We start from the raw sequence: 26,352 nt of genomic DNA, 5'->3' as shown, positions 1-26,352 counted from the left end.
TCAACTGTGCAATTGTGATCAAACCACCTCTCATCACTGTTTAAAAATTCCCTATTAGGCGGGATAAATATTTCGGGGAGTACATTTCGAGTTGGCTGCTGGAGAAGGCCTACTTAGCATCACACAGTGGGGTTTCAAGGTCAGAGGTCCAGGCCCCGCGGGCCTTCAGGATGAGTATCAGGAAGGCCTGCTGCATGTGGGTGTTAAGATGTGTCATCAGTTTGCGCTGTCAGGGAGTGTATATATGTTCCAATGCGGTGAGCGTCGGCAGGGGCGCAGGGAAGGACCTATGGATTGTGCGACAGATGGCTCATAGCTGAAAGTATAAAAGAGTTTCCAGTAGCACAGAGGCAGTCGGGGCTGTTTCCCCCGGTGGAAAGAGGAATTGGTCGTCAGGATAAAGATCCACAAAGGTGTGTATGCCCATTGTGCCTGCCTAATCGCTCCCTTATCATGCAGCTGCAGAAGTAGGGGATTATTAGCTACAGGAACAGAATGGGGGTATAAAATCAAATACGGGCATGTCTTCTGAGCCCAGCCTATGCCCAGCGCACAATCTGCGTAGTGTCAATCTTAGACCTGGGTGGTTTGTATGGGAGGAACAGAGCTGTTGTGAGGGGCCAGAGAGATGCCCTATCGCGCTCAACTACCATGTGCAGCTGGAATGGTGTAGGATGTATCCAAAAGTGTAGGTACTGAGCCTGGGCGCATACGGCATGCCCCCTTGTGAGTGTGGTAATGTAAGCAATTCGTAAGAGGCTCATAGTTGCCATCCAGCCCATATCAGCAAGATCAGGTTTGACCATATGCGTTTTAAAAAACTCGTGGTGAGTGGTATTTGGATGTTTACAAATTAGTAGAGGAACTTCGGGAGTAGGACCATTTTAGCCAGGGCGATGCAGCTGACTACAGACAGTGGAAGCCTAGATCATACCAGGACCAGGTCTTCCAGACAATCTACAGCATGTCCCTAATTAGCTATACATAGTTCTTCTGGGTGTCTGCTTACCCAGATACTCAGATATTTGATTGGGCCAGTGGGCCATTTCAAAGGGTATTCAGTGGGAAAGGGCAATGTGGCATCTGTCAGTGGAAAAGGACAGATTTGGCCCAGTTCACTTGAATGAATAGCCTTCAAATCGCACAACCTCTCGTGTCAGTGGGGCTAGGTTGGTCTGGGGGTCCTGTGCCTGTGCCTATGCCTATGCCTATGCCTATGCCTCTGTCTGCAAGGTGCTGGCGGTGTCGCGCGGCAAGGGGCTCCATGGCAACCACAGATAGTAGGGGTGAGAGTGAACACCCCTGTTGTGTGCCACGTGTGATCGGAAATGGTTCAGAGTTAAGACCATTGAGCCACACGCGAGCAGCGGTAGGTGTATAGGAGTTGGATAAATGTGATAAAATGAGTGCTGTAATAATGGGAAGTGGTAAGCCAATTCCAGCTAGTCGAACGCTTTAGTGGCGTCCAACAACGTGGGTGTGGAAGATGCATCACTGCGAATAGGGTCCTGAAGTTATGAGATTTTGACCTCCCTGGTCTGGTCAGGCCTCACCATCACGGACAGTAGTGGCAGAAGCCGGTGCCAGTACTTTTGTGAAGATCTTTTTATCGATGTGTATGAGTCTACAACAGCTTCACCACAACAAACGCGAACCCACCACCAGAACCCACCCCCCACAGCACCACCATCCACGCCTGGAACCCGATCACCACCGAGGAAACCACCCGCACGATGAACTCCATCCACTCAGGATCACCCGCCGACCCATGCCCCCACCACATCTTCAACAAAGCCGACAACATCATCGCCCCCCATCTCCGAGACGTCATCAACACATCCTTCACCACCGCCACCTTCCCCGAGAGCTGGAAACACGCCGAACTCAACGCCCTCCTCAAGAAGCTGACAGCAGACCCCACAGACCTCAAGAACTTCCGACCTATCTCTCTCCTCCCGTTCCCAGCAAAGGTTATTGAGAAAACCGTCAACACTCAACTGACTACCTTCCTCGAAACCAACGAATCACTCGACCCCTCGCAGTTCGGTTTCAGGGCCAACCACAGCACCGAGACCGCCCTCATCGCAGCCACGGATGACATCAGATCCCTGACCGACAAGGGAGAGACCGTGGCCCTCATACTCCTTGACCTCTCCACAGCCTTCGACACGGTATGCCACCGCACCCTGATACAGCGCCTCAACAACGCCGGCATCCGAGGCAAGGCCTTGGACTGGATCATCTCGTTCCTCGCCGGAAGAACTCAGAGAGTCCGCCTCCCCCCCTTCAGATCAACAGCGACCAAGGTCATCTGCGGCGTCCCACAAGGATCTTCCCTCAGCCCTACCCTCTACAACATCTACATGACGCCCCTGGCAAACATCGCACGCAAACACGGACTCAACCTCATCTCCTACGCAGACGACACCCAACTCATCCTCTCCCTCACCAACGACCCTTCCTCTGCTAGAACCAAACTACACGAAGGAATGAAGGAAGTAGCGGACTGGATGACGGACAGCTGGCTTAAACTCAACACCGACAAGACGGAAGTCCTCATCCTAGGCCCTACTCGCACCGCATGGGACGACTCCTGATGGCCCCCCGCCCTAGGCAGCACTCCCCAACCCACCGACCACGCCCGCAACCTGGGCTTCATCCTGGACTCCTCCCTCTCCATGACCAGACAAGTCAACGCAGTCACATCGGCATGCTTCAACACCCTTCGCATGCTCCGCAAGATCTTCCACTGGATCTCCACCGACACAAGGAAGACCGTCACCCACGCCCTCGTCACCAGCCGCCTGGACTATGGCAACACCCTCTACGCCGGCACCACGATCAAACTACAGAAGAAACTCCAACGAATCCAGAACGCCGCCGCACGCCTCATCCTGGACGTCCCGAGCCACCACCACATCTCCGGACACCTGGAAAAGCTTCACTGACTCCCAATCAGCAAGAGGATCAGGTTCAGACTCCTCACCCACGCACACAAAGCCCTTCACAACCAAGGACCCAAACTCATCAACCACCGCGTCTTCTTCTACATACCCACTCGCACCCTGCGATCGGCCGGACAAGCCCTGGCAGCTGTCCCCCGCATCCGCAAAGCCACTGCCGGAGGCAAATCTTTTTCCTACCTCGCAGCGAAGACCTGGAGCTCTCTCCCCAGCCATCTCCGCTTAACACAGGACCACCTCTCCTTCAGAAGGCAGCTCAAGACCTGGCTGTACGAGCAATAACCCCCTCCCCCCCAGCGCCTTGAGACCCTTACTGGTGAGTAGCGCGCTTTATAAATGCCAATGATGGATTGATTGATTGATAAGGGATGATAGGAATTGCATTGGTCGGCTGGCTTTTCAGGTTTAAGTTGTGTGACTATGACTGTTTTCATCAGGGACGGGGGGAGTAAACCTGTATCCAGAGAATACTGGTACATGTCTAGGAGTCGGGGGCCAAGAGCTGAGAATATTCTTTATAGAAGACCATTGACAACCCATCAAGGCCTGGAGCTTTGTCACCGGGTAAACTTGTGATCACCTGAGCTATTTCCTCCACTGTTTCTGGAGAATTCAAACATTCCCAATGGGAATTGGACAACCAAATCAATTGTACGGTGTCCAGATATGTCTTGAGATCCTCAGAGCTGGCTATGGGAGTGGCAAAGTAAAGAAGTAAGACATAACATGTAGGAGGTTAGAAGGAGAGGAGCAGAGCTGACCCTCTGTATCCCAGAGCTCCGACACAAAGACAGAGGCATATGGCTTCTGGAGCAACCTGGCCAGCGTCCTACCCCGGTGGTCCCCTTCTCCTTATCGTCCTGCTTGGGCCTCCTTGCCTAAGTAAGGAATTTCGCTTGTTACAGCTTCCTGGTATTCGGACATTTTGTCCAGGATTCTAGCCAATATGACGGGATTGTTTGAGTGGAAAATGTCGGTCTCCAGAGCTCTGAGGTGGCTTCCAATCCTGTGGGTGTCCCACAGATAGCCTTATGGATACCGTTTTGCATGGCAATGCAGACACCTCTTATAATAACCTTAAAGGCTTCCCATAATGTGGAGGGAGCGCTTATGAAACCCGTGTTTAGCTCAAAGTAATCCGTAATGGCCATCAGGATCTCTTCTTTGAATGCCGCATCTCATAATGCGCCTGGTGGGAGACGCTAGGTGAATGCGCGAGGCAAAGTTTGGAGAATCTGCAGGACGAGCAACACAGGGGCATGGTCAGAGAGGGTGTGGGACAGGTGAGTGATTGATGTGGCTAATTGCTGCGCATCCTTGGAAGTCAGCTAGACATCTATTCTCGACCTCGCATTATGTTGTGAGGAGAGACATGTACATTGATGCGCATGGCAAATTTCTAGCAGGTGATTATTGGAAATCAGTGTATGCAAAGGTTTGGATGCCTGGGGGTGGGGTCGCCGATAGGTACAAGACCTGTCCTACAGGTCCTCTCGGGGGATGTTGAAGTCACCTCCCCATAATATCGTCTGGGCGACAATGTAAAAAATGAGGTGCCACACCTTTTTGAAGAACTCCTGATCATCAGTTTTGGGCCCATTACTGCAGCTAGTATTACAGGGTGCCTGTTGAGTGTGCCCGCTAGTATAATGTATCGTCCGTTTTGTGTCACTGAAACAATGAGAGGTCTGCCATGGTAGGCCCTTTTCTATCAGGATGGTGACACCCCACTAGCGTAATCGGAGTATGCTGAGGAATATGTTAATGAAGGACAGGAGCGAGCGCCTTAGCCAAATAGGTTTCCTGTAGGAAACATATGTTGATTGTGTGTCTGGTGAGATAGGCGTGTACCAAACAAGACTTCCAGCCATCGTTCAGCCTGCCTACATTCCATGGAAGACAGGATACACTGATCATCCTATCTGAGAGTAGCTAGAGAATAACTGGATGGGTTCATGGTAGAATGCTCTATATTGAGACCATGAGCGCTGCAAGTACCGTGTATGGGGGAGCATTGTGCAACAAAAAAACAGTGCATGACATTTTGCCAACTTTTTTCAGAAACCTTAAGAATAACCCCACCCTGCTTCCCCCAAACTCAGAAGAACAGATCAACCACCCACCCTCCTCCTACACCAACCCCCCAAATAGGTTGTGAAGACCCACCCCATGAACTTAACAAATGGGAGTTATCTCTCAGTGTCATGGAGAGACCGGGCGAACGCCCCACAATAAAGGCTGGGTGGCAGAGCAGTGGAACCCAAGGGGGTCCGATGGAACATGGGAGCCTACTGACATGCATGTCGAAGCAATGAATGTCAAATGCGCCATTAACATCTAATACCAGCAACATGGGCAATGATTTGGACGACATCATCGGTGCACATCCTGCCCCCCCCACTCACGTAGGGCACCTGTAGAAAGTGTTTATGGGAAACATCAATTATTGTTGCTGAGCTGCACTCCAACCGAGGAATGAGGTGAGTCCGCTGGGGATCAGCGGATCTTGGCTAACTGTTAAATTTCAGGGCTGGCTTAGCATCTGTGAAGTAATGCACTTCGGTCTTGTGGGAGATCCTGAACTTTATGGGGTATAGGCACAGCTGCCTGTTGCAGTACCTTTTTCTCCAGTAAGAAATCCCAGCAGGCCACCTACACTGCCAAGGTGAAGTTGGGATAAAATGAAATGTTGTTACCTTGATGCTGAATCTGTCCTCTCTCTCGGGCCAGCCTGAGGATTGTATCCCGATAGTTCAACAGACAGGCCATGATGGGCAGGGGGAGGCCTCTACTGGGGGCTTGGGACCCAATGACCTGTAATCTCTGTCCACAATAAAGATGGGTGATAGATCCGTCCTGAAAATGTCCCGCAGCGGAGTTTCAACTAAATTCTCCATTTTGGAAATGGCTATGGTTTCAGTATTCCCACTATATGGAGATTGTTGCGCCTTAAGCAGGCCTCAAGATCTTCATTTTTGGCCTTGATCAGCACTAATACACTATCCATTCACAGGAGGTGTTCTTTTGATTCCGATTGAAGATCGTCCACATCTGAGACTTGGGTTTCCAGATGATCGAGTCTCGTATTGTGCGTGTTACCCGCTTTTTGACATGATCAAGGCAGGAAATAAGCAAGTCTAACTTGGAGTCTATTGTTTTTAGGCTCGCCTTGACGTCCATAAGTATCTCCTGGAGAACTGTATCCTGCATGCTGGCCTCCTCCATCTGTGTTGAGTCGGCGCCTGGATCCGAGGTGTCGTTGACTTGATGAGTAAAGCGTCTTTTCTCAAAGGTCAATTTTGTATGCTTCCCATCGTGTTTGCCCATTGTGTTGTGGTTTTTGGGTAAATAGTCAATGATGGCTTGATAAGTAGGTATAGTTACTATGGCTTGCCGGGCATCTGCAGGTGAACAGTCAATTTCTTGCCACTGGACGCTTCCAAGATGTTTAAAAAAAATGCCACCACGTATGACCCTGGGCCTGGCCACACAAGAAAGGTATGGGGAGGCCTCAGCCCCAGACAGGCGCCCCCCCAGCCCCAGGAGACCAGCAGGGCCACACAGGCTGGAGTAGAGTGTCGTCCAAACACTGAGGTGATGGTCAGTGTTAGATTTGGGGGTCTCTAGTTGGCAGAGGTAGGTACCTTTGACCAAATAGGGGCCCTTGCGTCTAGTCAGGGTAAGGGGGTACACTCCTAAAATAACCCCTGCTCACCCCATTGATAGCTTGGCACGAGCAGACAGGCTTATCTCAGAGGCAGTGTGTAAAGCATTTGTGAACACATACAGTAATACAGTGACAACACTACAAATGGACACCACACAGGTTTTATTATAAAAAAATAAGTAACTTTATATAGGCTTAACACAAGACCACAAACAACAAAAATCCACAATACTGTACTTTAGAATGGTAGAAATAGCTTCGTTCTTTTTAGATGGTAAATGCGACACTTTACGTTCAATGTACCTTTGGATGCGTAATGCTATACAAACAAAAGAGTTGCAGGGAAGGTGATGTGTCGGTTCCTTACACGCAAGAACGGTGATGTGCCGGGTCCTTGTTTCGGGGGTGGTGATGCGTCGGTTCCCTACTGCTGCGTAAGGGACGGTGATGCGTCGGTTCCTTACTGGAGAGGAGGTGATGCGTCGGTTCTTCACCGCGTGGGGAGGTGATGCGTCGTTTTCTTACTGCGCTTCAGTGGCGATGCGACTAGCAACGCCACGATGACGACCCGGTGCAATGAACAAAAATGGTGTCTTCTTGATGTTGCGACAATGAAGGGGTGATGCGTGCATGCCCGACGTCAGTGTGGCAACTCGGTAAATCTTCTTGAGCCGTGACAGGCCCTGTGACACGCTTCTCTGGTGATGCGACGGCATCTGCTGCGACGGCGACACTTCTCCAGTGATGCAGGGCGCTTCGGCGATGCGATGGCGACAGCGGCGGCACGCTTCCTCAGCGATGCGACGACAGCTGCTGCGGCAGCGACACGCTTCTCCGGTGATGCGACGATGTCTGCTGCGACGGTGACAGTCTTCTCTGGTGATGCGATGGTGATGGCACGCTTTCTCGGCGATGCGACGACAACTGCTGCGGTGGCGACATGCTTCTTCGTCTTGAGTCGAGTTTCCAGCTCCCAGCAACACGAAATCTCGCAGAAGGCCCAGCTCAACAGCAGGCACTTCAGATTCCCAGCAAGGCAACCCAGGGAAGCTGGTTGGTGAAGTCTTGTATCCCTGAGACTTCAGGCAGGAGGCAAGGTCTAGTTCAAGCCCTTTGAGATCTTCTTAAAAGTTGATGAAAGTAGCACAAAGTCCTTTCTCCTTTCTTTGGCAGTCAGTTAACCACTGCAGGCCAGTCCTCAAACAGCACACAGCATAGGGATAGTCTCCTCCTGCAGACTTTCTAACTGGTTCCTCTCCTCAGCAAAGGTTCTTCTTGTTTCCTAGAAGTGATCTAAAGTCTTTGGGTCTGGGCCCCAGTATTTATACTCATATTCTCTTCGTTCTCTGAAGGCAGAGAGGCCTGGGCCTAGTCCAAACCAGTTCTGGTCAGTTTTGGAGCACTTGTTTACAGGACTCCTTCTTTCCTTTGACAGTGTGGGCCAGGGCCATCAGACGCACCACAGGAGGTGGAGCCAGCATTGTGGAGGGCAGGCACAGCCCTATTCAGTCCCAGGTGCAACTCCTCCCACCACTCTACATGCAAATTGGTCGATTCAGCCCTGTGCTGACTCACCCCGTCTCCTGGAATCCCCCAGCCCCAGTCACTCACAAACCATACATGGAATACACAACCTAGCAGAGGCAGACTTGGACAGTTAGGCAAGAAAATACCTACTTTCTAAAAGTGGTATTTTCAAACACAGAATGTTAAAACCAACTTCACTAAAAGATGTATTTTATCATTCTGAGTTCAGGCATACTAAACTCGAATTTTTACCATGTTCCCTGGGTCAGTTAGGATTATAGGATGTTATAATTCAAACTGCCCATTCTGGCCTGTGGGGAACAGGTAGCCTTGCAATAGTGAAACACGAAAATGGCTGTAATTCACTATTAGGACATGCCACACACACGAGGGCATGTCCAACCTTATACTTACAATGCACCCTGCCCTTGGGCCTACCTTAGGGGTGTCTGATATGAAGATAAGGGAAGGTTAAGGGACTGGCAAGTGGGTGCACTTGCCCAGTCAATATGGCAGTCACAGACTGCACACAGGCTCTGCAATGGCAGGCCGGAGACACACTTTACAAGCTGCTTCTGTGGGTGGCACAACCAGTGCTGCAAGCCCACCAGCAGCATTTGATTTACAAGCCCTGGGCACACGCAGTGCACTGTACTAGGGTCTGACAAGTAAACCAAATACGCCAATCATGGAGTCACTAATCCATACATCAATTTACCATGGGGAGCACTTGTACTGTGGCACTGGATAGCAGTGGCACAGTGCCCAAAGCATCTAAAACCAGCAAAAACATGAGGCAACAGCAAAAAATGGAAGGGAGACCCACGCCAATGGTGCCAGGTCTAACAATCAGGCTGATCAGGTATGATGCACCGTGCTGTTACATGTGGTAGATGACAATGGGGCATATTATCTAGGAAGTGGCAGTGAGAGGCGTCAGCCTCCTTGGCTTAACGGCTCTCATCGCCACTTCGGAAGCGCCAGGCTGCACCATATTACCCAGGATATGGTTCAGCCTGGCGTTTCCCCCTGTGATGGCGCTAAGTCTCATGACTAAACACCAATGCAGGCACCCTTGCACCAGAGCAAGGTTTGTTTATGTACATTATGCCATTTTGTAATTTACATGTGTGCTGCTTCTTGCAGCACACATGTAAGTTACAAAATGGCATTTAAAAAAAAGGTTTGTTTGTGTACAGGAAGGGGCACCTTCCTGTACATAAACAAACCTTGGCATTTTGCTTTTTCCATGTGTGCTGCACAAGGCAGCACACATGGAAAAGCAAAAACGAGGAGAAATTAAGCTTTTCTCCTCATTTCGCCACCTTAAGACCAGGATTTTCCTGGTCATAAGTTCGGCGCTGCCCCCTATTATCGCCTCTCTTGATAATAGGTGGCAGCGTCGAAGTGAATGGGTGTTGCGGTGGAACGCCCACCGCAACACCCACTGCACGCCCCTTTCACGCTAATTTTAGCGTGAAAGGGGCCCTATTACCAAGGCATCGTTAAGCCACTTAATGTGGCTTTTAGCCAAGTTATGTGGTTTAAGGATGCCTTGGTAATAGGGTGCTGACCCTATCGCCAAAAAGGGACATTGTGGTGGCGATAGGGGCTTGGAAATATGCCCCCAAGTGTGTATTGCTTGAGTCGGCACTGTGTTTGCCCGGCCCAACGGAAGAGTAATATGCAAGTCACTGCCTTCTGTGCGGCTTCACCGGCGCTAATATTGTTTGTTATTGTGCTATCTCTCTATGATGCGGCAGGAGCTCAAGTTGATTATGAGTTGGGGAGGACCAGACACAAGAGTGCCCTTATGGCCGATAGGCCTCAAATTCTAAGCTGAGAAATCTGCAGGCCCCCACCCTGTGGTCCAATGTTCAGACTGACCTAGTTCAGTGTAGGCCACACGGGGCAAACGACTTTGAGGGCCAACCCCCTTGGCCCTCCGCCGCCGAGCTCTCGCACCACTAACCAGGATCCTAGACAGAACCCCACAGCCGGCCGGCCACGTCTTTGTCACACACATGACTGGAGGGGGCCAGATTAAAGGCAAAGCACCACCGCTGGCAGGACAAATCCCAGCCATGAGCGTAGACGCCTCCACCACTGCTCCTTACATTTCCAGCTCCACCCACGCGGCAGACACAAGCCGCCCCGGCTGGCCCCTGCCCAGCTGCAGCGCCCTCCTTCTCACCTGCTTCAGTGGGGGGCCTGCCCGAATCCACAACCTGGTTGGACCTCCGTACAGATGCTGTCTCCCCCAGACGCAGATCTGCAACTCAGCAAGCCCCTCCGGGAACACCCGGCAGGTGAGCAGCCGCAGTCCCAACTCTTGCTGCTCAGCAAGACGACGCCCACCCACTTATGCTGCTCTAGTTAACAAATCATAAGCTTACTTCCATCTGTTTTTCTTTTTTGTTATACCACTTATAGTCACTAATTCTTTAACCCTTTCCATATTTGCCGCAAAGAAGACCAATATAGTTGAGTCTTTTTTCATGCCTCTAAGGGATAAACCGCAACGCTCTGCACCCCCCTGTGGAACTGCTCTGCGAGATTTGTGTATTTACATGGGGGGCAGAGCTGGGCCCTGTGACAACTCGGCAGATCTTGAGGGTGAACAAAAAAATATTTTTTCGGGCATTTTGCTGCCCATTAAACATGCTTTGATTTAGAACATACACAAGGGGTCAGGAAAGCTTTCACCTGGCCCCTTCAATTAGTATGCAAGCAGCTTTTTAGCCCCGGGCACCATTTCCCATGATATAAAATAGCGGCACAACTTTTCTGTCAAGTTGAGGCCAGCCAATCAGGACCTTGCTGTGGCATGTGGAACTCTGGATTCACCGCAGGTAGATCCGTGAAGGGTCCGTGCCCCTAGATATACAAATGTGATTTTCTTTTAATATCTCTGTAACTACTGAACAGATTTACAACAAATCACAAAAGGGCTGTTTCTGGACCAAGAGCTAGCTTTCTGTCAAATTTTATGTAATTCTGTTCAGCGGTTCGGGCTGTAGTTTCGTTCGAAATCCCCATGGGAAACGCACTTTATTTGATCCCTTCTTTTTCTTGGCCGCTGCTTGATGGATCACCCCAAAACTTTCCATGCACAGCCATAATCAACAGTGCACTTTGTTGGAAATATTTGTGAAGATTCATCAAACGGTACCAAAGATATAGGGAAGTCAAGAAATGCTTTTCCTATGGAAACTAGGTCCTAACTATAATGACCGACAGTAGGTAATATAAGTATTTCATTTACAAAAGCAACGGTTCAAATGACCTTATAGTTAGGTAAAAATGCCATTTTAAAAACACAGTTTTAACAGTAGATGTAGCTGCATGTCCCGGGCTGGGTCATGTGGACCTGAGGCAATAAATGTGAGGTGGAGGATGAGGTCCCCAGGGCCATTGCATGGCTCAGGAAGGGGGCGTACACACCCTCCCCCAACTTTAGAATATATATATATTTTTTATTAAAATAGATCATCCAACGGGGAGTTTAAGGATACTGAGAAAAAAACATTCTGCTGGTCTTGCAGGATTGCGAAACATTAAAAAAAATATATATAATAAATTTCGCCATTGTAGGGTGGGGGTATCTCTCTACCCTGTCCCTTTGTGTAATTTTTTTTAAACACATTTTCAGGTCAGGAGAGCAAGTCCCCGAGTCCTGTTCATGTTGCAGACAGCCAGTCAGAGCATTCCCTAAAAAAAAATCCCCCTCAACAAATGAGAAGGCTTGCATTTTTTAATTTCAGTCAATACATCTATGAATTATGAACCTTTATGTCTCCAAAACTACTAACCGGACTTCCATCATATCACAAAAAGTAAGCTTTCTGGGTAAAGATCTTGCTGTCTTCCCAATGTGATGATTCAGCTATGTTGGCTGTAGCGCTGTCTAAATTTCACTGCGGAAATTGCATGGGGAAAAACATTTTGGGATTCCGACTGTCCCCTCCTCTTTTTCTCGGCCCTTTGTTCACAGATCATCCCTAAACTTCAAAGAAAACAAAGGTTCAAGTGATATTATAATAGGCTGAAAATATCAGTTGAAAAACATTTTTTATTTTACAGTAGATGTACCGGGGTTTGGAGTTCCCGGGACATGAATTGTGAGTTGAGTCCCAGAGAATTGGGGTTCGCCCAGCGTCACTGTGTATTAATAAATATATATCTGTGACGGAGTTATTCACACCATTGACGGAGCAATTTAAGATTTGTAACGGCGAGACAGCCATCTGCTTTTTAAAGCTGCAAGCCGAAGTTTCATTAGCTGTGTTATCTGCCCTTATTTCCTCAATTGGCCCTTCACATTGTGTAATATTGTTTGTTTTGCAGGCTAAGGCCAGAGCTTTTCTAAAGCTGAAGATAGCAAAGGACTTAAACAACAGGCCTGCTATTTATCAGAACACAGTTCCAACAGGTATGTAACACATGCATTACAAGACCTTACAGAACCATCTGTAAATTGTGATACCTTTACTCAAGTGTCTGCCTGAAAAGCTTTCCAGTAAACTGTATTTCTCGGCTTGATCCCTTTAGTTCCTTCTTATTTTCTCGCAGTGAAATCCACCTCATTTGGTAATATCTACTCCTTCTATCCTTTCATCTCTTCGCCTCCAACATGTGAATATTGTCATTCCCCTCTAAGAATTTGCTCTGCCCCAAAAACAGATTCCTCACGTTCTGAATATCCACAAGTACTAGACTGGATCCAGAAACTTTCAACATAGCTCTTCTCCACGGGCAGGTGGCACTGGCTCCATCATGGCACTGCAAGAGGCACAGGTGCAATGTCACCAGAGCCATAAAATGCCATCTCAGTACAACAATAGCAGTTACTCTGCTATTTGTTCTAGCCCCTTACAGGCATAGCCTAAAGCGACATGGATGTACAGTGCCACAAACTAAGTTTTAAGCTTGTTTATACCAGTGGCCTATGACCTTCCTTGAGAACGGGAAGATGGGCTGGAGCAGTGAGGAATCTACAGGTAAACAAAGTATCCGCCAGAAAGAGTGAAGTAACATTTACTTCTGAAGGACACTTCTACCTGCAGATTCCTTGCCTTCTGAATACATACTACAGCTGTACCTCCTTCTAGGTGATGGGTTTGAAGGAGTGGTCGGACAAGGAAATCCTATAACAGAATGAGTCCAAGTAGTGTTTTGCTGATTTGTGAAGAGATAATAAACAAGCATTTGCAATGCAATAGGTCTCGCATATGCGAGAGTTTAAGCTATTTACATTGTAAATAACAATGTCTTTTATTTATGTTTTAAAAACCAAAACAAAAATAAAAATCATTGTAATTTACAATGCCAATAGCTCAAACTCGCGGAAATGCGAGACCTATTGCATTGCAAATGCTTGTTTAATCTTCTCATCGATGTTAACAATCAAATTGGAGCCAAAGCCAACGTGTTTAATCCACTGTGGGCTTTTTCAAGCTAAACAATTGTACACAATTCAATATTAACAACATTAAAAGCATTACTGTAAAAACAACAGCGCCAAACTCTTTTGATGTATAGAATTACTCCTTAATTTTGAATAGATTCACTTTCTAACATAATACATTAATTTAACCTTTAATACCATATAGTATGTCAACAAAACTTATTTATGTACAGACCATACACTGCACCACAAGACACTGCACAAGCCACATACAAAAAACAACAAAACTTCTAACACTCAGCCAACACGACTCAGAGAGGCCAGTACATGGCACCCTCTGCCACACTTCATGACAGAACATTCAAAACCAATCAGATTCTCACGACTTCGATGGAGCCGTGTACAGACTCCACTAGCGCTACTAGACCTTACCAATAGCAGAATGTCTGCTACACAAAACTTAAGGCCAACAAGGGTAAACCAGAAATAAAAGGCATGAAGGCGAGACGCGGTCGGTGCTCAAAGTTGTTCCACACAAGCATTCAAATGGATGGATGTGAGCAAAAGAATAAATCACATGACTCTATACACACAAATATCCTATTTTGTGCTACAGTGATGTCTTTGTAACAGAAAACAACCAAGTCAAACAACTGGTGTACCTGTTTATACATCAACTTCGTCTCAACCCAGGATAATAAACTAGAAGGCTTGAACTTATGTTTGCGGCGCATGAGATCCCCTAGTGCCCACTTGGCCAGGATGAGCAGTGCCCTCTTGGACACCATGATGGTGAAAGTCCCAGAGAACTTTTACCGCGGACAGAAGGAGCACGACCACAGCCGCTGCAGACCGCAACACAGACCAGGAAGCAAGCCAGGTGCTGCTATATGACTCACGCTGCCCCGCTCCCGCCATCTTGATAGCTGGCCAGACAGCGGCCTGAGCATCTAAAAACGTAATATTGAAAAAATAAAGCTTGGCATGCCTTGCCAGAGAAAAGAAAGGCGCGGCTCGCCAAATTCTATTTTTTCAATACCGTAACTTTTTCGTAAGCAGGGCAGCACGCCGCTTGTGCCGCGCTGCTTCCGAAAAGTGCACCACCAGTCTATAAAACTCCTGAAAAGCACAAATACGATCTCTTATACACCACACATTTATAATACAAATTGGAAAACTGCCACATATGCAACCACAAGTCACCCGTTACCCCATAACCAACGTCAATCCCGCGAGTGGTGTATGCGGCCGCCACTGCAGCACGGGGTGCCGGCTACTTAAAAGAAAAATCCACGGAGGTAGAGGGCAGCACTGCGACGAGAAAGAAACTATTTAAAAAAAAAAAAAAAAAGCCTTAAGTGTGGAGGGTGAAGATGCTGGGCACATGCTGGGCTGCAAAAAACGACAAAGAAAGTTCCTCTCAAATACACATACAACACAAAAGCGGACGAAAACAGTAGTTAGGCACTGCTGCTTCCGGACTAAATGAAAGTGAGTATGGGATAAACAGCCAGTAAAGAGCCAGCTAACAAGACCAATGCCAACGTTAAACAAATGGGAAGCGGCAGGACAAATTACCCGAGGTTTCACTCAACATACAGATTACTTGATGTTTCGGAGAGACCTAAAAATGCTAATAATGAAAAGAAAAAACACTGAAAGTGTCAGTTACATTCTCTCATTGCAAGTCGCTTCGATTATATTTTATTAATTTCCTATCACGAACACTATTAATAGTTTGTTTCTGATTCACCAATGTACATCTCGATCATGAAACAGCAAACCATTGTCAGTATCCAAACTTGAGGTTTTAAGCCCATGTGGATGTTGGAAATGAGGCGGCACAGAATCAGTGAGTCTTCAAAGACAGTCCTGGGCTTTTTATTTTTTTATCTCTTCTTTAAAAAAAAAAATATTTACCAATCAGATGTTTTGCATGGTCCTGCATGAAATCACTTGGTATGCAAATGAATGACAGCGCCCATCATGTCCTGTGTTTGTGGCTTTCATCCAAAGTCAACGTCCTCAAACAATACACATTACAATGTGTCTTGCGAAATGAGAATGACAGTTGAACAGACCAATGGATGAAGAGGGTTTAACAAAAGGCCCTTAACAAAAACTACTTTATTTTGATTGCATAAGGCTGGTGAGACGAATAAAATTCTTTCTTGGACAAATCTCAAAACCAGATCTGGGAGAGCTATTCACACATGGACCTGGAACCTGGAGAGCTCTTCAATCATTGAAGGAACAGTAGAATTTTATGGTATAACATTCATTTTAATGAGGAATTCTGTACCTGCCCGCAAGGAGCTACAATAATGCAGGATAGTGCGATAGAGATGGTGGAGGTAACTAGTGATTAATAGTAAAATACAGAGACATTTTAATTTAAAAAAAATATTTTTTAAAACAAGGCATGCAGCAGAAAAGGTTTAGTTTGAAAAAAAATCGTTAGTGAGCATTTTCTTAAAACTTCTTGTACAGTCAAACATAAAAATATTTTCTGAAGAGATCAATATGATTCCTAAGGAAAGGGAAATAGATTCCTGAAATGTAAACACTGTTAAATATTGAAACATTTAATAGTTTTTGATAGCAAAGTTAAGTGTATATGAAATTGATTACGGTTAATGCATTTCAGAAAATTGGAGGAATCCCATGAGAGAGCTTCTTTTGATGACATAAGTGCTTTGAGAAGAAGTCAACAAAAAAGGGATGGATTGAATGCTTGAATTAATCTCAGCCACTGGTAATTACTCAGGTGGCATCCCTGTCCATCATTATTTTGCACACCATGACACCTCAGTTTGGACCCAATCCATATGCAAATCAGTCTTGACCCTGCTCCAAATAGACGCAGTCCAGCTCAAACTGCCAGGCCGAAAAATGTGAGCCCGCATTACATATATAAAAATACCTAATGATATGAAAAAGATTGCATATATAGGTTTCAGGCGAGGGGGTGCGTTGGGCGGGGTGGATTTTACAGGATTTACCCAGATTGACTAACACCCTGATTAGAACCCAGGTCTCCAGGTGCCAAAATCAGCAGCTTAGTCAATAAACACAACTCCTCTACAGTCCTGAGGTGTGATTTAGCCGCATGCATTCTGGGAATTGTAGTCTTGGCCCAAGTCAAAGACATAACAGTACAAAACTACAAGGAGTACCAAACGCGCCAGGGAATGAAAAAGAGATCGTCAGCTTTCCCTTCCCAGGGTAGAAGAGTTCCCCGAGGCCCTCCATTACAAATCAATCATTCAATCACATAATTTGTAAAGCGCACTACATACCCGTTAGGGTTTTAAGGCGCTGGGTGGGGGAGAGGGGGAAGGTGCTGTTACTGGTCGAAGAGCCAGGTCTTGAGTTGTCTCCTGAAAGACAGCAGGTCTTCGGTTTGTCGTAGGTCGAGGGGGAGGGTGTTCCAGGTCTTGGCGGCGCGATGGGAGAAGGACCTGCCTCCGGAAGTGGTTTTCCGGATGCGTGGGACCGTCGCCAGGGCGTGGTCAGCGGAGCGGAGGTTCCTGTTGGGAACGTAGAAGGAAAGTCGACTGTTGAGATGGGCTGGGCCGGTTTTGTGGAGTGCTTTGTGTGCGTGGATCGGGAGTTTGAAGGAGATTCTTTTGTCGACGGGGAGCCAGTGCAGGTTCCTCAGGTGGGGGGTGATGTGGTCGCAGCGCGGGACGTCGAGGATCAGGCGTGCGGAGGCATTCTGGATTTTCTGTAGTCTGCTGATGAGCTTGGAAGGGGCTCCCGTGTAGAGGGCGTTTCCGTAGTCGAGTCTGCTGCTGACTAGGGCGTGGGTGACAGTTTTCCTCGTGTTGGTCGGAATCCATCTGTAGATCTTGCAAAGCATGTGGAGGGTGTTGAAACAGGTGGAGAAAACTGCATTGACTTGTTTGGTCATGGATAGTTTTGAGTCGAGGATTACTCCCAGGTTGCGTGCGTGGTCGGTGGGGGCCGGGGGGGACCCCAGTGAAGTGGGCCACCAAGAGTCGTCCCATGCGGAGGGGTTGGGTCAGAAGATGAGGATTTCCGTCTTGTCTGTGTTCAGTTTGAGGCGGCTGTCCTCCATCCAGTCGGCGACGGCCTTCATTCCCTGGTGAAGGTTGGATTTGGTGGTGAGGGGGTCCTTTGTGAGGGAGAGGATCAGCTGAGCGTCGTCAGCGTATGAGATTATGTTGAGGTCGTGCTGTCGGGCGATGCGTGCTAGTGGTGCCATGTAGACATTTAACAGTGTCGGGCTGAGGGAGGATCCTTGAGGGAGGCCACAGATGATCTGTGTTGGAGGAACGGGGGGAGGCGGACTCTCTGCATTCTGCCGGAGAGAAAGGAGGTGGTCCAGTCCAGGGCCTTGTTACAGATCCCTGCGTCGTGAAGGCGTGTGCGTAGTGTGAGGTGGCAGACGGTGTCGAAAGCGGCGGAGGGGTCCAGGAGGATGAGGGCAACCGTCTCGCCGTTGTCCAGCAGGATCCTGATGTCGTCTGTGGCGGTGATGAGGGCTGTCTCGGTGCTGTGGTTGCTGGGGAATCCTGATTGGGACGGGTCTAAGATGTTGTTGTCTTCGAGGTACCGGGTGAGCTGGGTGTTTACTATCTTCTCGATGACCTTAGCTGGGAACGGAAGCAAGGAGATTGGCCTGAAGTTCTTGAGGTCGCTTGGGTCCGCCTTGGGTTTCTTCAGTAGGGCGTTGATCTCTGCATGCTTCCAGATCTCAGGGAAGGTGGCGGTCGCGAAGGACAGGTTGATGATTTTGTGAAGGTGGGGAGCGGTGGACTTGCTGGCTTTGTTGAAGATGTGGTGCGGGAGAGGGTCGGATGGGGATCCGGAGTGGATTGTTCCCATGGTCTTGATTGTGTCCTCGATGCTTACGTTGGCCCAGGAAGTCAGGGTGTCGTGGGCGGTGGGTTCTGTGCAGTGTGGTCGGCAGGGGTCGTCCGAGGTCTGAAGCTGTCATGGATGTTGGTGATTTTCCGGTGAAAGAAGGTGGCGAGGGAGTCGCACTGGGCTTGCGATGGTGGGATGTCATTGGCGTTGGAGCTGGGGTTGGAGAGTCCCTTCACGATGGTGAAGAGCTCCTTGCTGTTGTGTGCGTTGTTGTCAAGGCAGTCTGTGAAGGAGGTTGTTTTGGCGGTCCTGATGGGTTGGTGGTGGTTGTGGATGGTGTCTCTGTTGGCAGTGCGGCTGTCTGGCGTCTTGTCGTTGTGTCATATGTTTTCCAGTTTCCGGCAGGTGCGTTTGGAGTTGAGGAGTTCCGGGGTGAACCAGCTAACTCTTCTGCTGGTGTCCGTGTTGGTGGGGTTTTTCAGTGGAGCGACGGTGTTGGCGCAGTCGTTCATCCAGCGTTTGAGGGCGAGTGCCCCTTCATTCGGGTTGGTTCAAATGCCTCGAGGTTATAAGATCCACAGAAACACTTTGCGGCCAGTGTTTTCTGGCACACATTTCTGAAAGCAGGTGAAGTGTCCAAGTGAAATAGAGGAAAATAACCAAAGCATGTACGAATCCTGTGATTCCCAGGGTATTCTCCAAAATCCTGTCATCGGGAGTACTTCTTTACCACCTGGAATTACCAATGGCTGCAATATTGCTGATTAATTCCTAGGAGAGAGAGAGGGGGTGCCTGGCCGTTTTATGGGCACTCCGGACGGAACCTTAAATTCTGTCTTCTTTGCCTTCTGGGATTTGTAATTTTACAACATCCACCGGAAATGCAAGTCTAGCAGAACTTCAGATCTCTGTAATAGTAGTCCAGCTGCTAGATAAAGCAAAGGACACCACGGTGAACAAAGCAATACATTTTTTACAGTGATCCAATATTTCCCAGATCCCAGGTGGGAGTGGTTGGTGCTTCTATGCCAGGCTTTCTAGTTCTCAGGATTCTGTTAATGGGGAGGGTTGGGGGGGGGGGTGAGGGGGGCGATGTCTCAGCGACATAACACTCACCTCACACATCTGAAGGGCAGAGCGTCCGAGACTGAACCTTGGCAAGGCAACCCCCCTTTTCTGAGGTCGGTAAAGTGAGTATCAATAAACTGTTACTTACAGAGCCCGAGAGCAGGAGAAGCTGATTTAAAAATAGTGTTAAAGTTCCGCGGTGTAACTAATCAGACAGACAGCAAATGGAGTAGGTAACGACTCAAACACTCAACGCGAAAGAAAAAAACTTTGAAAATGATGGTTTGCACCAACCTTCAACCGCGAGAGATGTATTCACGGCACTTCCCGCGAGACCAATAATAAACCGGCTTTCGTTAACTTTTCACGCGAGAAGGCACGACGCCGGCGCCCGTCCTCGGATGCCTGAGGCTGTGGGGGAGCACACTGGCAGTTTTGGGAATCTGGGGGTGGGATGGGATGGGGGGGCAGGATCAGGGGGCTGAATTAACAGAACGAAGAGGTCAGGATGCTCGTCTGCGGCTCGAAACACAGTCCACAGAGGACTGGAGAGCAAGTACTCCGTGGGTGGGGGGGGGAGGCGAAAAATGCGCCCTGGGGTGGTTGGTGTGATTTTAGTGCTGTCTAGAAGTGCAGGAAAAGGGAGGGGGAAACAATCATCGCTGTGAAGTCTGTACCTGACGGGGTGGAGGCCGGGAGAGGCGAGGGGAGAAGGGTAGAGAAGGGAAGACAAGTCTGCAAAGACGCACCAAACCCCCCTCCTCTTCTCCCCTTGGGAGGCAAACTTATAGGGCTGAAGGGAGTTTTACACTGAAGCTGCCCCTTGCTCCGAACCCCTGGCCAGCACACTTGGGGCCCGCAGCAAGGGTCCAAGGCTGGATGCCTGTTACTCTAATCCTGGGGCAGGTCGCGAGGAAGTAAGAGGGGGCTACACAGCCTCCATCCTCAGCACAGACGGGTGGGGGTGGGGGCTGCGAGGAGATCTTATATTCACCTTCAGCCTCCGGTCCGTCCCGCAAGCAGCAAAGAAAGTGCTGTTCAGAAATGCGGACGAGCCAGGCTAGAGCTGTAACAAATCGAAAAACAGAAGGACCCAAAAATGACAACTATATATCCTGCAATTCAGTTTGTTGCAGTTAAAATACCGATAACTAAACTAACATGCTATTCCGCGTACCACATTAACTTTTAGAGACTCAAGGCCACAGTTTCTAATTAAAATCAGTTTAGGAAACATTGCTCCTGAATGGCTTTAAAGTGATCTGCCCTGGGATTTAAAAACTGGGGGGGTCTCTCAAAGGGGCGTGGTCAATGTAATTAAGGGCGTGGCTTAGAAACACGTAAACTAAAAATCTGTGTTTAGCACAGTTTGCCAACCGACTTGTATTTTGCTGTTCCTGTCATTGCATCCAGATATATGATAGAACAAGTCACACCATACCTACAAGTCCGGACTATTGGCTTTGTCAATGGTTGCTAGTTGCATAGGATAAAAATAAGCAGCAACTGTGGCTTGTATATAATATTGAAAAAACTTCCACTTGAAAACCCTGGTGACACCACGACAATGTTGCTGCGCCTGAGTTTCAACAAGCGCGTCTGCCTTGTATAGATGCAGCGCGCAGTGAAACTAAAAGCTGAATCAAGTGCGCAGTGGGAGCGTGGGAGCGCACGGTGGAAGCGTGTGAGGCAGAGAAGAGACGTCATGCACATCGCCTGTCCGTGCACGCACATGGTTTGTCTCTCTTCGCGCACCAAACCGACAACAATAGTTTCGCCAAGGCGAAGCAGCGCATGCGCTGCGTTCGCTAGGCGAGACCTAAAAAGGGGGCAATGCGGAACCCAATAAACCCTTGGATGCTTGGGTAATTAGTGTATCAACAGGTAAGAGTGCTACAAGGGATTCTTTCTTCTGCTTATTCTCATGTTGTTTTTAGAAATCATCTGCAATAAATTCTGAGCAGTAGTTTACATTGGATTATTTCGAAAACCTAATTAATAATTTTAACATAAACAGATCTATGAAGAACTGTAAAGGAATAAAACACAGACAGGTGTATACTTCTTGAAACACCAATTTATGTTGAAAAAATATTTTAGTGGGTACACAAAATACTGCACATATAAAGACACAGGGGCCGATTCACCGAACTAATCTGAGATAAATCCTAAAATTACTACTTTTGGTATCCGCAGAAGGCATTTAGTTGTAGTAAAATTAGGACCCCTAACTTTACTACTACTAAATGCCTTTTGTAAATACCGAAAGTCGTAAAGTTAGAATTTTGTCTCAGTTTAGTAGTAGTAAAGTTAGGAGTCCTAACTTTACTACTACTAAATGCCTTCAGTGAATACCAAAAGTAGTAAGTTTAGGATTTTATCTCAGATTAGTTCTGTGAATCAGCCCCAGTGACCGAGATTTGTACGTTTTTTGTTACCGCTCTTATCTCATTGTCACTTATGTGGTCACCCATTCCATACACTTTGTACATAAGGAAATTGTAATTAATCGTACGGAAAACAATTCTTCTAGTGAAAAATCACAAAGAAAATGGGCGCAGTTGTCGACGTTTCTGTCTCTGTGGTGAAGGCATCTGCTAGACCATCTTCAGGATGGTAGTTTCATATGTTGAATGACCCCTATATAGACGAAATGATCAAATAAGTCGCACAACAATTAAAGATCTAGAAAAAAGAGAAGGTATACACTCATGAAAAAAGGAAATAGTTGTGTGTCAACTCCAGAATGGATTTCGTCTGGATGTGAAACCATCCAATGATAGAGTCGGTGGTTGCCCAAAAGGAGTGAGATATTTAGAGGAATACGTGAGGAACATTATACCCAGATGTGAGTATAAAAAGTATGTTATTGCAACTTACTAGGAAAGCTATGGAGGTGACTATAATAATTGATTATTAGATGTAGTCAAAAAGTAGATAAAGTGTGAAGAAAACCCATAGAGAGCAGCTCTCGGTCTGCTTTGAAGAGCGCACCGACGTTGGCGTGCCAGCCAGGGTGGAGCTAGATTGCCCCAGGGACGCCACGCCTCCCACTGGTTCCAGTGCCAAGATGAAGCAAGTGCCTCCTTGTGGCAGAGGAGAGCTATGAACGATTTTGTTTGGACCTAATATTAGTACCCAGAGAAAGTGAGGAGGTGTGGAATCTTCATAGAGGTAGAGGTAGGGTACCCATCGGAACATTCTTTATTCTGCACCCCATTTCATTTTCATATTTCTCACCCAGAACCGCGCTAGCTTCGTCCTGCTCTCCACTGTACGGCCCTTCTTTTCCTCGTCTAACTCTCTTCCTTTCACGAGTTCTTGTTCATATCCCTTTCTCCTTTCAAACCTGTACTTTCACAAAATTTAGTATCGTCCATTTGCTTTGCAGCGGAACCTGATGGCGACATGGCCCTGGCTGAACTGGCTAACTGCGAGAAGCAAGCGGACGGGCTTGTGGGACAGGGAGAGCCTGCTCAGAGCCCTGAGGCATCCCCGGCCAAAGCTCTGTCCGTGATGGAGCTGGTCCTGAGACGCGGACTTGCCGTATTAGCTGCTGTCTTCATTTTAATAATTGGGATTGTAGTTCGGTTTGCAACGCGCCCGGACGCCAAAGATGCTGAAAGTAATGGCTAACACCGATGAGTAATGGAGATGTGTGTAAGTGAGAACTCTGTTGAAGGCAGCAGTTGCCCTTCCTGCTGTCACGCGCTAATTGCTACTGCACCCCTATGAATGGGTAATGGATCAAGCCATAGGGTTCACACTCCCACTAGGAAGTGGAAATGACGCCAAAGACCGGTGACACCAATACACGCATGCTAACGAGGATGCGGTCGGAACAGAATTACCAGCTAGTCACTAAATCTGGAAAACCAGATTAATACTCAAACCTGGAGCAAGTTTAACTTTATCCTCAGCCAATCTGGAAACTTCCAGTCACATATTGATCTGGACTGCGGCAATGCAATGGATGTTTTTAAAAGTGGTGCGGAACGCAACAGGATTTTTAGATGAAATTGACGTGGCAAGAGCATGCGATGGCTGCTCTCTCTGTGTTTTGAATAAAAATGCTGCAGCCGTTTAGAAGTGATCCTTGGAATATGTTAATGTGTAATAATGCTCAGCTTTAGCTCCCTATGTATCAAATGTGTTCTAAGTCATTAGTCTTAACCCACGTAGCCCCATGCTGCCAGCCAGTGATCATTCCCATTATCCCGATGCCAGCAAGTGGAATCAATCACTGCCACCCTGTGACCACAAAACAACTAGTTTGGCAGTGACCCCCCTAAACTCTGAAAAAACAAACATTCCTTGTCACATTCTGATTTCATACTTTTTTGTTTCCAACCACAGGTATTTCATCTTATTAAATATATTTACAAAGCAGAAATTGTGCCTGGGACAGTTATGAAGCATCATGCAAAAACTACAGTACTATACACATTTCATAAATGAATGATAGAATGGACCTAGACAGAGGAGAGGAAGTCATTATCAAAGAATAAACAGATATATTCAGTTTCTTCTAAATTAGTAACAAGGATTGAGCCAACGCAGAGCATCAGGCGGATTTACAGAACCATGAGCTGCCACAGAGTGGACCTGAATACTGGTGCTAGAGCTACCATGGCAGTCTACAAATGTGCAACTGATGTGCAACAAACACTCTCAGAAATACTTTTGCTAACATATAAATATGTCCCTGGGCCTCTGTAGTATTTTAGGCACAACAGCCCCGTTTAACCTCTTCTGTGCCCATGACGAGATAGTCTCGTCATGGAGCACGGTCGCGCTGTGCCCATGACGAGACTATCTCGTCATGAACCCCACCCACTAATGTAACGCCCGGCACAGGAGGGGGAAAGGGCGTGGCACAGAAGGGGTTAAATACATTCTGAAAGGAAATCTTTCTTGTTTGCACTACACTGAGAGCCATATTTGCGAAAAGATTGCGTTGTCCTTGCATCACACAAGGTGACGCAAGGGCAGCACAACAAGATTTATCAAGCTGCCTTACGTGGTCCTGCGTGGCTTTTTATATCCAGAGTAACGCAAGGCAGAGCAAGTCGCTGTCTTGCATTATTCTATGCCAGGAAGGCGTTACATAGGTGGAGACTAGACATTCTCAGGTATACGCCCATACTTTTTGGTGCATCCCCGGATTAACTAAGAGTAGTAAACCTGGGAATAAGTCAAAGAACAAGTTACTTACCTTCGGTAACAATGTATTTTGTACAAACATACTCTAGTTGTAGATTCCTTACCGTAGAATTTCCCCCAGGCGTCTGGATCTGGAGTTTTTTCATCAGCAATACCCCTGCGTGTCAGTAGGTGGCGTCGGTCAGCTCCGCTTCCGTCATCGGCGTCGTGTGTGCCGGAATGATGTAGCGGGACCTACAGAGATGCCGACGGGCGCACTGATGTCAGTTCTTAACATAACTTTCCATGCCAGAAGCGCAGAACCATGAAAGACACTGACCACTGGTGCGTCACAACTAGGGCTCTTTAGGGGAGTCCCTATACCTAGAAATCAGTTTGCAGAGCGGGAAGGATGGGTGGAGCGGTAAGGAATCTACGACTAGAATATGTCTCTAACAGATACCGGGCCGACTGATCCCACCAACCGACGCACAGGGGTACTGCTGATGAAAAATCTCCAGATCCAGACTGACGTCTGGGGGAAATTCTAAAGTAAAGAATCAACAACTAAAACTCTCTATCAGATATTGTATGTATTCCAGATAGAGGCGCAACACTGAGAAATATTTTTATTTCTATCTTTGTTAGCCCCGAGATTCGAAAAGAAAGGTGGGGGGATGGGGGGGACAAGCGAACAAGCCTGTGGAGAACACTTGTGTTGGAGCACAATAGAAGATAGCAGGTAGCAGGCCAGCAAATAGAGGCAGGTTGCAAAATGGCAGCCCCGCCTGCAGCCCAGCGATCAGCAGGTAGCAGGTCAATACACCAAAGCAGTTAACAGAGTGGCAGTCCTTCGCAGCACAGCAGTGCTTCTGGCAATGTGCAGATCTAGGGCTAGCAGCGTCTGGTTACAAGTCCCATGCAGTGGCTGATTTGATGGGGTCATGTACCCCAGGGCGCATACCCAAAAGTGCCTTTGATATAGGGGGTGACTTCAAAGGAACTCTCTGAAGTGCACAAGGATCCCTCTCAGTCCATTCTAGGTTCCAGACTACCAGTACGGAGTAAATCAGCCCTTTGTGGGAGTAGCAAGACGGATATAAGTGTGAGCCACCTTTCCCCCTTTCTGCCGAGGAGTGCTATCAGTATGCAGATGAATGCCGATGAATCCCAGCCCTTCCTGTGTTATGGCGGTCTAGATGGAATACTCAAAGTGTAGCTGTCACCCAACCCAGATGTGTATTGGAGACAGAGTTCTAAGCACAGAGAAATGCCTACCTTCTAAAAGTAACAACATCAAAAAATATCCACTTTCTTAACCCTATATCCACTTGAATCCAGTGTGTTTGAGAGTAAATCTCATATTTTATTTTTTGCACTCTTATTTATCAAACGTTTTTCATTTTATCTGGATCTCTTCATCTGCAGTACATGTAACATTACCAATACATATATAACAATAAATCCAATTGACAAGAAACAAAACCACTTAAACACATAGCCGGGGGTCGCAAACCACTTCGACATATAGCTGGCGGTCGCATAACTAGTTACGTGACCCCCAGCTATATATCCAAGTGGTTTTGTTTCTTGTCAATTGGATTTATTGTTGCATATTTATTGGTAATGTTACATGTACTGCAGATGAAGAGATCCAGATAAAATGAAAAACGTTTGATAAATAAGAGTGCAAAAAATAAAATATGAGATTTACTCTCAAACACACTGGATTCAAGTGGATGTAG

General features: G+C 47.5%; 1 protein-coding gene across 2 annotated transcripts in view; it reads left to right on the top strand.

The window, feature by feature from the left end:
- Nucleotides 1-23,855, top strand: part of LOC146858427 (multidrug and toxin extrusion protein 1-like) — a 742,800-nt gene extending 718,945 nt beyond the window's left edge. Inside the window, exons 16-17 of one of the 2 annotated variants that reach the window (XM_085649349.1) lie at nucleotides 12,505-12,589; nucleotides 22,857-23,855. In XM_085649349.1, coding sequence (XP_085505475.1) covers nucleotides 12,505-12,589; nucleotides 22,857-23,101 — 330 coding nt within the window. In that variant the 3' untranslated portion in view covers nucleotides 23,102-23,855. The remainder of the gene's footprint in view (nucleotides 1-12,504; nucleotides 12,590-22,856) is intronic. The other variant, XM_085649350.1, reaches the window with a different exon arrangement.
- Nucleotides 23,856-26,352: the final 2,497 nt, after the last annotated feature.

This window comes from Triturus cristatus, chromosome 3_2, assembly GCF_964204655.1.
Source record: "Triturus cristatus chromosome 3_2, aTriCri1.1, whole genome shotgun sequence".
Taxonomy (NCBI): Eukaryota; Metazoa; Chordata; class Amphibia; order Caudata; family Salamandridae; genus Triturus; species Triturus cristatus.
The sequence above is the reverse complement of the archived record's forward strand: the minus strand, read 5'-3'. Positions and strand labels throughout refer to the sequence as shown.